General features: G+C 37.8%; 1 protein-coding gene across 2 annotated transcripts; it reads left to right on the top strand.

Annotated features, from left to right (window-relative positions):
• The first annotated feature begins 121 nt into the window (after positions 1–121).
• Positions 122–13,830, top strand: st14a (ST14 transmembrane serine protease matriptase a). 2 transcript variants are annotated; one of them, XM_082501899.1, is made up of 19 exons: positions 122–622; positions 5,094–5,250; positions 5,872–6,002; positions 6,093–6,163; positions 6,278–6,432; positions 6,589–6,624; positions 7,070–7,304; positions 9,128–9,267; positions 9,370–9,473; positions 9,609–9,718; positions 9,802–9,938; positions 10,019–10,123; positions 10,254–10,358; positions 10,440–10,565; positions 10,691–10,813; positions 10,965–11,145; positions 11,871–12,142; positions 12,452–12,588; positions 12,985–13,830. In XM_082501899.1, exons 1-19 carry the CDS (start codon positions 581–583, stop codon positions 13,141–13,143), a joined length of 2,526 nt encoding a protein of 841 aa, XP_082358025.1. In that variant the 5' UTR covers positions 122–580; the 3' UTR covers positions 13,144–13,830. The 2 variants fall into 2 exon arrangements, with proteins under 2 accessions (XP_082358025.1, XP_082358026.1); XM_082501900.1 differs by lacking the exon at positions 122–622 and adding an exon at positions 2,349–2,612.
• The last annotated feature ends 524 nt before the right edge of the window (positions 13,831–14,354 follow it).

Here is a 14,354-nt window from a genome sequence, read left to right as displayed (position 1 = left end):
CAATAAAGCGTTTTTCCAAGAACTGGAAGCGCAGTTCACCTGAATGAATACCTGAACTCTAGCCCCACCTCGTAAACAGGTGTATCCTCTCCTTTACAGTGAAACCTAAAACAGCCACCATTAAAGAAAAGACAGTTCTCGCGCTATCTATATCTAATCTAATAGATTTCCCATTATTTTATTTCATATGTTTCGCCCGTGTCAAGTAAACAGGAAGTCGTTACAGGTGTGTGGGGTGGAGACAGAAACCTGAAGCTGCCGGAAAAAGTTTTTTTCCCTAGGTTGTTTGGTCTGGTAGTCACCTGTTGTCACGAAGGTAGGGGACGCGTTCTCGTCAGGGAGACATTTGCGAACCCCTCGACTGAGAGGAGCCTTTTTTTTAAGGACAAAAACACATTTTTCTTTTGTTTTTTTGTTTTTATTTGTCGAATTAACACATTTAAAAACAAAGAAAAAGAAAAAAAAACAAGGCCTGCAGGTTCACCTCGGAAATTGGCTTTTAGAAGGAGTGGTAGGGCGAAGAGGAGGAGGAGAAATTCAGACGTTTGAAGTCGTTTTCCATTTGATTAGTGACCCCAAGATGGATCACTTAAGCAGTGGGCCGCGATACACCCCAGCGTCGGTAAGTCACTTGCTTCTTTTTGTTCAGTGATGGGGCTTCACATTGTTTTTACTTATTTCCTGATACTCATGCATAGACGAAGTCAACCAAATTGCCGTAGAAATACAGTGAAAGACGTGTGGGTAGAAACATCTCCACTCAGCAAATTTTTCGGACTTAAAGTATAAGGCTACTTGTGTTTGTGTTACACACACACACACACACACACACACACACTTACTTGATGTCAGTGTATTAAGCTGTGCTATCTTGACTGACTCACTCAGCAAAAACTGGTTTGCCTACAGACAAACAAGTTAGTGAGTGGAAAAGAACTTCAATACTCAGAAACAGTTTTCAGTTTCATGTACAGACGAGAGCAGTTGATTGAGCAACCCACACTCCCTATTCAGCTTTTCACCTTTTTAAATCACCAAAATTAGTAATTAATAGCTAAAGAGTATTTAATGAGCATCTAGACATCGATTAATGCACACACTGAGACAATCAGTGCCACATAGCCACACAGTTATTTGTGCATCTGTTTATTGAGACTCAATAACAAGTTACTCAGTATTTGTGTAAATTGTATTCTAATATAGTAACATGCATGTGCTATACTTCTAAAATCTTACAAATGTAATCAGTATATCATAATATCGTATCATAATGGCCAAAAACAAACCTTTACAAGGAAATTAATAAAAGCTGGTGGTGGTTTGCACTGCTCCCTAACAGCAAGAAGATCCTGAGTTCGTCTGGTCAGGGACTTTCTGTGTGAAGTTTGCATGTTCTCACTGGGTCTGTGTGGGTTTGTTCCAGGTACTCCGGCTTCTTCCCGTGATCCAAAGAATGGCACTTTGCGGGATTAGGTTAATTAGTGATTCTAAATAGCCCGTAGGGGTGAATGTGACAGTGTCTGTCTCTCAGGGCGTACCCCACCTCTCGCCTTATGGCAGCTGCTGGGATAGGGTCCAGCCCCCCTGCAACCCAGGAATTAAATAAGTGGAAGCGGATGGGTGGATGTATGGAAAACTCTAATAATTCTGCTTATGTGGTTGCATTCCCAAAGCTCATTAATTACACTCAACAAAATGAGCTATGGAATCTTCCAATCTGCAAAATGCCAGAAATTATTGTTTCAGAACCTGTCGACAAAAAGTACTCAAAACTCTAGATAACCTTCTTTTCATCAAGTAACTTCGGCATATATTTTTGAGGGGTTTGGACATAAAAACATCCAGGAACCTTCACAGTTCCCAGAGCAGCTGGCCCTCCCAAGGTTGCTGTCTGAATTCCTCCACCTTGTTTCAACTTGTTCACTCTAGTCATTCTCCTTTGTAGATTATTATCTATCCAAGAATACTCTACGTCGTAACATTGTGTCGATAAATAAAACGTGTTATTGTGTGATTAGTCCCTTATAGAGCTGGGCGATAGAACGATAACGATATGTATCGCGATATAACTTTTTCTCGATAGAAAAATTTACCTATCGCGATAGACCTCGCCGCTCTTGTCCTCTTACAACTACACATGTTTCTTTTCCAAATATTTATTTATAAGTGACTTATGTATGTATGTATGTATATATATGTATATATTGTACTATTCTTAGTTAGCGTATTGTCTGTCTTGTCTTAATGTTGGTTTAAAATGGAGCACTGTAACAAAAAATAATTTCCCCCAGGGATCAATAAAGTATTCTGATTCTGATTAAAAAAACAAAACAAAAACAAAAAAACAGCCAATCCAAATTAAGTAGCGCAGAGCCGAACCAATCACAGCCGCAGCGTCACGTCACGTGACTTGTTACGTACAGCACAAGTGCCAAGCCGCACATGTGTATTTGTTTGGGAAGCAGCCAGCCACCGTACCGCCCGGGTAATGGAGGAAATGAGTGTGCCGACTAGAAAAATCAACCGAGCGTGACCGAAGAGAAAACAGATGATGGTTCCAATGCCGAAGAGATTGTCAAACGGAAGAGCCATAGAAGTTCCGTAGTGTGAAGGTATTTCGGCTATTTCAAGTCTGACAAAAAGAGTGGTAGTAGTAAATTTTGTAGTAAATTGTGCCGAAAGCAAGTCTGGAAATACAATAAACTGGTGCGTGCGCTACGTCCACAGGTACCCGGTATTTTTGAAAATGCAGATTTTTCTATGCGTTTGCACCTTTCGTCCACACGCGTTTTTGGTCACTGAAAACGAAGATTTTTAAAAACTCCGGCCAGGGTGGATATTTTTGAAAACTCCGTTTTTGCATTTACATGTGGACTAGAAAAACTGAGAAAACGCAGTGTCAAAGGTGTGCGCATTTTTTGACGTCACACTGTGCGCCACGTTATTGTTTCGGTGAAATGAATTTCTACAATACTGTTAATTCTACTCTCTGCAGTGTTTAAATGCTTACATATACACACAGTTACTGTCCCTCCACACATACGACTCGGTTCTGCTTCTATGCCCCAGCTTTGTTTACTTTTTCCCACCAAGGCTTCTAGACTTCTGATTGGCCAACATTTCTGCACGGTTAGGAATCTAGCGCCACCTGCTGCTTTGGCATGTTCATAGCAGCGTTTTCCTTCATTTCTGCCTTTATGTGTGGACGGGATTATTTTTTAAAACGAAAACAGAAAATCTCCGTTTTCAAAAATACCCGTGTACGTGTGGACGTAGCCTCAGTCTCTGACTGGAAGCGCTAATTCGTCATTCGGCTTTTGTCAGACTAAACTGTTTGAAAAGCTAAGCTATACAACAAGGAGAGATTGAGAATTTCCTTTTAGTTCTCAGTTTATTTGATATTGACAAAAGTTAGTCAGTTTTGTCTGTTCTTCTGTAAAACAAACTAAGATTTATTTTTAGAATTAATATTTTGTTTCTAAGTGGAATTGACAATTTAGTCGTCTGTTTCGTTTGTTCTATTTTGAAACTTAAACGCTTTAGCGGCTGCCTTTTGTGTATTTTGCAATATTTGCCTTTATTTATCTGAAAAAGTCTCATGTTCCTTAAGTACATCTACCCTGTTGAACTTATTATGGGAAATAAATATTTAAATAAAAACAAGCTGCTGATTATTTCACATTTTACTTGTGAGCAACGGCACATTTAAATCTTACAAATATAGTTATTTGGCTTATATCGTGATAGATATCGTTATCACCTGAAATGAAAAAAACATATCGTGATATGAAAAAATCTTATATCGCCCAGCTCTAGTCCCTTATAGTGTCAAGATTTTGCACAGTGGAGCAGGTGTGAATGGTATTTGACTTCTACGTTGCTCTGCTGTACCGTGCATGTCGTGGTTGTTGATAGAGAGGCTGGGGCTGATTGTATGTGTTCTTCAAGTATAATTAGCAATTTTCTGTTAAAACCTGACATTTTAGATGTTGGGCCATTTAAAGAAATTTTCTCTAACAGTTTAACCTAACACTAAGACTTACATTTTGAGCTTCACGAAGAGTTTAAATACACTGTTTTTACATATATGAATGGATCTTAGTACTATATCTTTGTTGCAAAGGCAACCACAGTAGTAGTAGGTAGATGGGGCTCTATGAGATATATTCTTCCTTTTATTAACCTAGACCCTTTACGTTGCAACTTGATCAGTGAATCCGCACATGAGAACAATGAAGTGGATATAGATTGCATAAACTCTTCAGTTAGCATTTAACATTATGATTAATTGTGACAAATATAAAGCTTGCTCTTTACAAATAACTATTCTGCCAAAGCAGCACATTTATATGCTTGAGTCATGACCTCATCAATGGAAAATAATATATTATTTAATTATATAATGAGCTTCAAGTTTAAACGGGCAGAAAGAAAGCCTTTCCAGTGGTTTATAAAGCAAAAAAAAGGCTAAAGCATGTCGTAGTCTTTTATTTCTTTTATTAATGTTACGCTACACAAAGCACTTACAGAAACATGTTGTTTGTGAGTAGTTGCCGCCAAGCAGGTTTGACAGGATTTTACATGCTGAAACCTTTGTACTCCCTCCCCCCCAGTCTCACCTCTGAAAGGTAACAGCAGAGCATGAGTCATGGCATGAAGTTCTCGTTTCATTCATTAACAGCACAAGACAGTGAATCTCTCTTTTCTGTTGCTCACGAGCCAATTTTTTGCTCACAGATTTTTTTAATGTCTCTTTCAGTTGGAAAATTATTTCAAAAGAAAACTATTATAACATTTCAAGCTTCAATGTGTCACACTTCTTGTATCTGAGAACAGTCATGTAGGTCACCAATAGCAGGGACATTCCTTAAATACGCAAGTGTTGGCTTGCTGTCTGCTGCTGTTGCTTATCTTTATGATCATATTTTCATGAGGGCGTGAGATGCTTTGCTTTGCTCTCCTTTGCACCTTTATCTGCACAAGTCTAAACCTTTGTAATTTTGATTAATATTTAGAGCTGGCTGATATTAATGCACCTGAGTTTTACATGTTGATCTTTCTCTCATCTGTTCAACTGTCTGTCTTTCATCAAGGAGAAAGACTGGGATAATGATTTCCACTTACAAGCATCGGACATCAAAAGGCTTGAGAAGAAAAAGCACCCAGGGAAAATTGGGGTTGTGATTGGCGTGGTGATCTTGGCCGCTCTTGTAGCTCTTATGGCTGGAATACTAGTCTGGCATTTCCACTGTAAGTACATCTCTGTTTAATAGGCAAATGTACTGCACGTACATTTTGTTCAAAACCTGCAGCGTTGAACAAATGGTACACACTCTGCTACAGATAAACAATGAAAAAATGTCATAAAAACAAAATTAAATTTACAGTAAAAAACACAAGGTTGAAAGCTTATTGCTAAAGATTAAGTAACTAAATCATTCCTATATTTGTGGCATGCATGAGTCATCTCTACCCATCTGTAATTCTCTAACAGTTTCAATCTGTTGCATCAAATTTCACCGAAATCTGACAAGCTTCAAGAAACAAATGCAGTCCCAAGTTTATTTCTATAAATGTGTAAAAATATATAAGCATACGTGGTTTTCAAAAGTTCAAAAATAACTTTTTATTCTGCTTGTATGTTTGCACATGGAAACCTACACAAGTTTAGACAGTTTTAAAGCTCGTGATTTAAAAGAGCTAGAATCGAGGGTTTACTGAAGGGATAGTTAAATCTCAATGAGAGAAAGAAACATTTGAAAGCCACAAGAAGTAACAGCAGTAACACTTGGCATAGGAGAAGAAGCAGTAGTGAATACTAAGCATGTTTCTTGTGCCGTGGTTCACATTGAGTCTTTTGTTATCCTATAGTCCGTAAACACCAGCGGGTCAAGAGGATGTACAGCGGGTCCATGCGGATCACCAACCAGGCATTTATCAACGACTATGAGAACTCCAACACTCCAGAGTTTAAGGCTTTAGCAAAGCAGGTGATTTCACAGGTAAGAATGCCACCAACTTCTGTGTGTCAACACTATTTTCATTTTTCATTTCATTTCATTTTTTATGATTTTGCTTCAATCTCTTTTCAGCTTAAAGTCGTCTATTCCAAAAGTCCTCTATTGTCAAAATACTACCGCGAGTCTACAGTTCAGGCCTTCAGGTAAGCTCATGAAGTGTGAAGGAATAAATCCTTCACACTTGCCATGTATGTATGTATATGTGTGTGTAATGGTCATGTGTTTGTTGTTTCTAACCCTGCTGTCATTGCTCTTAGTGAGGGCAGCGTCATTGCCTACTACCTGTCTGAGTTCAACATCCCCGTGGGGCAAGAAAGAGCAGTCGACAACGAAATGACTTCAGTAGATAAGCTAGTGAAAAAAATGCGCATGTCTATCAGTGAATTGACTTTTGAAAATGTGGTCACTTCAGGTACAGTGAAAGCAACTGCTTGTCATTCTATATCAAACATACACTTTTGTTTGTTATATTGTCAGTTGTCACGTTCTATCTGGTTGTGATTGTTTTTCAGTCAGTCCTAACCTTGTGTCTTTTTACTTCTCTTTTTTTTTTTTTTCAACTTTACAGCTCTGGATGATCGCATGTTTTTAAGATCCTTTAAGGGTAAGTGTTCAAGTTTTGTTTTTTTGTTTTTAACATTTCAGTAGAAGTGCTACTAACAAATCCTCTACATAGACCGAAAATAGTAAACCACATATACCTTACACTATAGAACATGTTACCAGGGACGACACCTTTCTTCACTATTGTTAGTCTCTTTTTAGAGTAGAACATTTTTCTGCCATGGAGTTGAGTAGAAACCAAAAGGGCGCTTGTTTACTTCTTTTTTCCATACCAAATGTTTTTTGTTTTTTTTTAATAAATAACCATTTTTTTTATTCAGTTTCACTTACATCAAAAAATGGAAAAAGCTTACTGCAGAATGGTCATGACCACTAACGAAACTACATTTCATTTGCATACTTTTAGTAATATTAATATATCTGTCTTAAAATGTGTGACAGTGATTCACAAGCTTAAATTCTAAATCTTAATGTTTCTCTTTCAGATAATCTGCAGTTTGCAGAGCATGCCAAGGTTGATTATGTAGGACAGATCGAGTCACCGGGTTTTCCCAACAGTCCGTATCCTCCTAACACCTTCATCCAGTGGCAGCTGAGAGCTGATCACGGCTATGTAGTCAAGCTGGTATTTGAAACATTTGAACTGGAAGAGAGCTGCGAGAATGATTTTATCAAAATCTACGATTCCCTGGTGCCCATCGAGAGTCTGGTTATGCAAGAGTGAGTTAGCCCTTTAAAACATCAGTTTCAAGATTCCTTCAGATAAAAAAACATTGCTACATCTGGTATTATTATTATAATTTTTATTATTATTATTATGTTAATATTTATCATCGTGATCATCACACCAATTTTTTACATGTTTTTATTTTTATTGCGCTTCATTGAGCTCATTTTTTTTCTGTAAAACAGTGAAATACTACTGATCTCACTGAAGGATTACAGTAAAATATGAAAGCATGTACCTGCTGATGCTTTTGCATTGACATTTCTTTTACTAAAGTGTAAATTTGGTACTTTTTGACTGCTAACAATCTGCTAGTAAACTCTGGAGTGCAGCTTAAAAATTTTAGGAAATTATCTAATTGTTATTTTTCTGGCCGATATTTCGTTTCCAATTCGATTCATGAGTTTCTTCAAATTAAGCTTCAGGAAAAAATTCAAAATGTACAGTAATATTTATAAAGATGATAGAAAATGACATAATCATCTTTTTAAGTAAAATTGAAAAGTAACGGTAACAAAATTAAACTTAATGAAATAAAGATGAAGCCAACAGAAACCTCATCTGCGAAAAGCAGAGATTCTGAGACCACCCGAGTAAAAGCCACTTGGCTACACCTAGAAATTCTGTCCATAAAATTCTGAACAGAATCGGTGACAAAGGTCGGCTCTGGCGGAGTCCATCACTCATCAGAAACCAGTTCGAAAGTAGTGTTTTATGGCATTAGTCATCTCCCAATGTCTTTTGCTGCTCTTGTCTAACGGAGTTAAACTGGCAAAAGATGCAGTAATTGCAGGCTGTTTGTGACCATGAGCCTGAGCACCACTTTCACTTGACTCTTCGCCAGACTTTTTTTGTCATGCACTCTTCATGCAAAAGCCTGTGGTGATTTTTCAAGTGCCGGTATAAGTTGGTTGCGTTTCTGCTAGATGTTACAACTTTAGTGCAACAGGTTTTGCAGTACCTGTTTCTGGTGCACGTCTCCAGTCTCAAACACAAAATACTCACAAATTACTGATGTGCTGTTTTTCTTAGGTATTAAATCTCCTAACTGCCCTTCCTGTTCTCCATATGTGCAGTGAACACAGTATATGGTTACTGTTCACTGTTGTGAGATCAAGCAACCCCTTTATCACAATCTGTAGCAGCAGACACTTTTCACTCAGTTCCCTGTTTGCTGAAAACATGTTTAGTTTTTATGGTACAATATTAAGTGGTGCATATTTTGCTTTTAAGTTTGGAGGAGTTACTTATTAAGAAACTCTCGTCGAACTGTACATAATGGTGCGGTTATGTTGGTTAAACCTCATTTTAGATTAATAGCACTTGCAAATAATTTGTTCAGAATTTGTTGAGCACTTTGACTGAAGCTGTAAATGTAACTGTTAGTTATAACCAAGACTACATGTAATCAGAAAACAGAAAGCTTTCCGCAGGAAGGACTTACGAGTGTGTGGGTAGTGGTTTTTCTGCCCTGATGAGATAAGTGCAATAGCAAAACACTTTTCTGTAAACATTTTTCTGTAGAGAAGCTAAATATAACCTCTGCTGAAAAATGAGTCACTTTCAGAGGTAATGCACTGTTACATTTTCTTATTATGTGAAAAGAAATTCTGCCAAGAAGCTGATTTTTAAGCGTTTTATACATAACATTGAACGATAGTGAAAAGTAATTTAACCACACGTGAAGGAAGGCAGGGGATGAATCCATGTCACGAAAGAGTGAAATATGTGCTTTTTAAAGGACCAAATCTTCCTTGTGTATCAGTCTGTTAGCAGTGTGTTCAGAGCGTTATTGTTTTCTCTTTGCTTTCTACAGGTTGTGTGGCAAATATTTACCTAGTAAACGTTTGAGCTTTCTGTCCTCTGGCAATGTAATGTTGGTGACAATGGCCACTCATGACCAGTCCTTCCCAGGTTTTAGAGCACAAGTCTCACAAGTTCAAACAGGAAATAGAGGTAGGAGTTAAAGTTTACCTGCAGTTTTTTAAGGAACAACTTAAGTGTTTGACATTTGTGCTGATGCATCTTTTTCTTTTCTTTTTTCTTTTTTTTGAACAGCTATAGCATGTGGTGAGAGGCTGATAGGTTCAAAAGGCAACTTTACTTCTCCCAACTACCCAAATTACTACCCTCCTAAAACTACATGTGAGTGGTTAATAGAGGTGAGTGGTCAGTCCCTTAAATGGCGTACTACTCAACAATATGACATGTTTCATGCATATTTCTGCTCTGTACCACCCCTGAAGATCACATCCCATTGTGGGATGTAGTTTTAATCTTTTTTTATTGTCATTAAGGTCCCTACTGGAAAGGTAGTGAAGCTCGTATTCAAAAGGTTACTCTTGTCCCAGCTGGGAAAGAAAAACACAAACTGTGACAAAGACTATGTGGAGGTCAACGGAAAGAAGTGAGTCCTTGTTGTGCTTTAAAAAAACGGGAATGCCAGAACAAAGCAGGTGTGTCATTGCTTGTACATTTCATTTTTTTCAGATGGTGTGGAGAAAAACCTGATGGGTCAGTGACAGAAACCAGCAGCACCAACAAAATGACTGTGGTGTTTTATTCTGATGAGTCTCGTGTGGACCAGGGCTTTTTGGCACAATATGAGGCCATTGACATCCAAAATCGTAAGCAATTTAGTTTTTCAAATAATGAGTATTCCTTGACATTAGGACAGTGTTTCTCATGTTAACCATGCCATTCACAGCTTGTCCAGACAAGTTCCAGTGCACAAATAACAACTGCATTAAGCCGGCACTAAGATGTGATGGTTGGAATGATTGTGGAGACATGAGTGATGAGGTGCAATGCAGTAAGTACCATTTAGTCGTGATGCTAAGACTACACATTTTTTTTTAATTGCTCTCTTTATTCTTATGAGAGGATTTGTCACATCCTGAGAATCATTTTAATGTTTAATGTTCATTATCCCCCCTTCTCAGGCTGCAATTCAACTGATATTACTTGTAGAAATGGATTCTGTAAGCCCATGTTCTGGAAATGTGATGGCGTGAATGACTGTGGAGACAACACAGATGAGATGGATTGTAAGGCCTTCTAACATTGATGGAATATGTTTCATATCAGCACTGGAAATGCTTAAACATGCCTGTTACTTTTTGTATTAGGTGGGTGTGAATCTGGGCAAATAACATGTAAGAATGGCAAATGTGTTTCTGAGAAGCTGAAATGTGATGGAACGGACGACTGTGGGGATGGAACAGATGAACAAGACTGTACAAAAGCCACAGGAGGTACAACAGATAAGCCCAACTTTGCTATACATATAGATAGATGGTGGGAGAGAGCGAGAGAGAAATGGCTAGAGATGGATTGAATTAGCTTTGGATTGATTTTTCTCCTTTTCTTCTCTCCTTAGGTTTAACTGTAGGCTGCACAGATTTTACATACAAATGTAAAGACAATAAATGCATCAGTAAAGTGAATCCAGAATGCGACGGGACGCCGGACTGTGGTGATGGATCTGATGAGGAGAACTGCAGTATGTCACAAAAAAATCACATTTAAATTAATCATTCATCCTTCACCTGTGCAGTTTAGGTTGTCTTATCCAAACAGGTGTGGAGCTCCACCCAGTTCACAATAAGCTGCAGCGCACCAGCCCTTTGACTGATTTGTTGTTTACTTTGCAGACTGTGGGACACGTGGGAGGGCCCAACGTATTGTAGGTGGTCAGAATGCAGAACAAGGGGAGTTTCCTTGGCAGGTCAGCCTCCATGCCAAAAAATACGGTCACGTCTGTGGCGCATCCCTCATCAGTCCGAAATGGCTGGTCACTGCTGCCCATTGTGTGCAAGATGAAAACTCTTTAAAGTAACTTCTTATCCTATTCTTTGTCTCTCTTTGACACAGTACATTGATTTTTGTGAAAAATACGATCTTATATTCTCTCTGTGTAAAATGAGAGCTATTTGTCTCTGCTTGTTGTTCCTATTTTACATATTTAGAAGATCTTATAATCCAGATGAATGAAAATGAGTACCATTGGCGTATAACAGATTTAATATTTGTCCTCAGTACATTATTTTTAAGTCTACTTTAGAAAAATCAAAGTTGTTTACAAATTCTGTGTGACTTCAGTTAATTTATCCTTTTTTCAAGACTTTAAATATCTTTACATAGAGTAGAGTATGGTACGCAGTCAGTATAACAACAACTCTGTTATACACTTTAATAAAACTAAGAAAAGCCTCAGGTACTGCTTAAATTATTTAAATAATAAAGCTAAAATAAGCAAATCATGAATTTAATAGTTTCACTTGAAAGATGTAAATTGAACGTTTTTTAAATTGCAACAAAATCCTTGAATGTGGTGAAAAATAATTCGGCCCTTGCCATTTTGCAAGCAGTTATCACAGCCAGACTTGCATCTTATTATATTCAACAAGCACTGAGAAATCAGACTTAAAGTATATTTTAAAAATGCCATATAATGGGAATTATATATAGTGCCACATAATATGCTAATTATTATAAGTTCATTAATAATTGAGACCGTGAATAAAATCCTTCATCTGTTTTGTTGCTTACTTCCTCAGACTCTCCCAGCCTGGCTCTTGGGAAATTTACCTCGGCGTTCATACACAGAAAATGTTAGAAAGTCCAGTTCAAAAGAGGAATCTGAAGCAGGTCATACCTCACCCTAACTACAACCACTACACCTTTGACAGTGACATCGCCCTGATGGAGCTGGACAGTCCTGTCACCTACAGTGACTACATAAAACCCATCTGCTTGCCAGCTGCGCAACATGAGTTTCCACCTGGCCAGGATGTGTGGATCACTGGGTGGGGTGCCACACGAGAAGGAGGTGAGTAAATGATTTGTCACTTTAACAAATATTTGTAGCCACCAAAACTAAAAATATAAAAGCCTGAACTTGAGCTCAACATTACACATTAAATCAGCATAAAATGAAATAATTTCTCTTGTTTTTCTGTGTTTTAGATTTAGTTTTAGTAATTATTCTTTGGGTTTGTACACACCTTGTAAATCAGCCAATGTAAACTACTATATGTCTTTATATAAACACCACTTGTAATACAAGCATTTTCAACTTTTTAAAGATGCCCAGTGATGTGACTTCCTCTTTGTGTGTGTGTGTGTGTGTTTGTTTCAGGATCTGCTGCAGTGGTGCTCCAAAAGGCTTCAGTCAGAATCATAAACCAAGCTGTGTGTGACGATTTGATGGGGGGCCAGATCACATCTCGGATGTTTTGTGCTGGTGTTCTAAGTGGAGGAGTTGATGCTTGTCAGGTACTTTGATATTCTTTTTTTCTTCTTTCTTGTTTTTTTGGGGAAAAACACAAAAAACCCTGCTTGTGCTGCAGACAGTGGCATGATGTAGATGGAGGAATTAATTGATTGAACTAAATCTGTAAATGTCATGAGAGAACATGTACAGTTTTAGGTCGTCTTGGATATATTGATGAATAGTATATGAATAGAATGTGACATGCATTCATACAATGGGGTAAGCAGAGGAATTTCACCTTAGAAAGTAGAATTAATGTGTTTGTTTTGATTTTCATTTTTGGCCCGCTGCAGAAGTCAAGAGGATAATTGGATATTCATAATATCCCCACACCATCCCCATGTATTGCCTCTATGCTAACATGTCTACCTGTGTTCCTGTGCATTTTTCTGCTTTAGGGAGACTCTGGGGGTCCTTTGTCCTGTCCTTCCGGCAATCGTATGTTCCTGGCTGGAGTGGTCAGTTGGGGTGATGGCTGTGCTCGCAGAAACAAACCAGGCATCTATACAACAGTTACCAAATTCCGTGGCTGGATCAAAGAAAAGACAGGAGTTTAGTTTGTATTGTCAAATAAGGCCAAAGGCATGGACATAAATGAGGACTGAGGAGGAGTGCCACAGTTTAAAAAACAAAAAACAAAAAACAAAACACTCTGATTATCCATGAAGTGGCTTTTACTCTCAATAGTAGCTGCAGTGAGGAACATGCTTTAAGAGCAGTTACAACACAATTTAGGTGCACTGTGATTTGGGGCTTGATGAAATATTTTTGAATGTAAATAAATGTTTTATTTTTGTGTATTTTTATCATGTTTTAATGGAGAATAATGTTATTTCCTGCACAGTAGATTCCAGTGTGATTGTTACCTATTTCATACATGTAACTCTATATCTTAAGAAATTCCCAACACTGTTTTTGTTTGTTTTGTTTTTTGTTTTTTTATATTTTTCCTCCCTGACTTCTGAATTAAAAGCTCTGAGGCAGCAAGCTCATTGCAGCTTACCTCCTATGGATCAGTTCACAAGTTCAGCTGAAATCTCTGGAAAAAAAACTCATTTCCCTTTTCTAAACACAAAATGGTCAAACACAGGTTTAGTTTAAATTTTCTCTTCTGCTGTAACATGTCACCACGCTTCAATTCTCCACAATATTAGTACTAGCTGCAAAGTTAAATTGTTTCCAAATATTTGTAAATGTGTGTTTTATTGCAGATATTTTTAAATAAAAATATTTCTTATCTCCTGCACAGTCATTCACCTACTCTTTGTTTCAGGATGCTTATGTATTGCATCGAGCTTGACCCTCAACATACATGCCCGATTTTTTTTTTTTTCTTTTCTTTTTTTTTTTTCCCTCTGGCACAGTTGGTGTGGAGCACCCATACTTTTATTGTACATGTACAATGACAATAAAGCTCTATTCCATTCTAATCTTCAAACGAGAGTGGATGAAAGTTTTCAGTATCATTGGTTAAAACAACTGTATGCAAGTACATGTTGTTTGGTTACATCACCAGTTTACCAAGGTCTGAAGGAGGACCTCAACTGTCGCCCTCAGGAAAGAGAAAAATGTTTAAGATGTTCAGGAACCACCAAGACTAAAGCCTGGCATGAACTGGAAATTTAAAGAACATCAGTGTCACTGTTCACAGTGGAGCGAGTTTTACTTTGCCATGGACTGAGAGGGTTCCAACCAAGAAAGAAGCTCCTAATTCAAAGACTGAATTATTAAGCCGCATTGACAAGAGGTGGAGTAAAGGTGAAGCTTT

Source organism: Aulonocara stuartgranti (genome assembly GCF_965226115.1).
Source record: "Aulonocara stuartgranti genome assembly, chromosome: 14".
NCBI classification, from domain to species: Eukaryota; Metazoa; Chordata; class Actinopteri; order Cichliformes; family Cichlidae; genus Aulonocara; species Aulonocara stuartgranti.
This window is presented reverse-complemented; position numbering and strand designations above follow the sequence as displayed.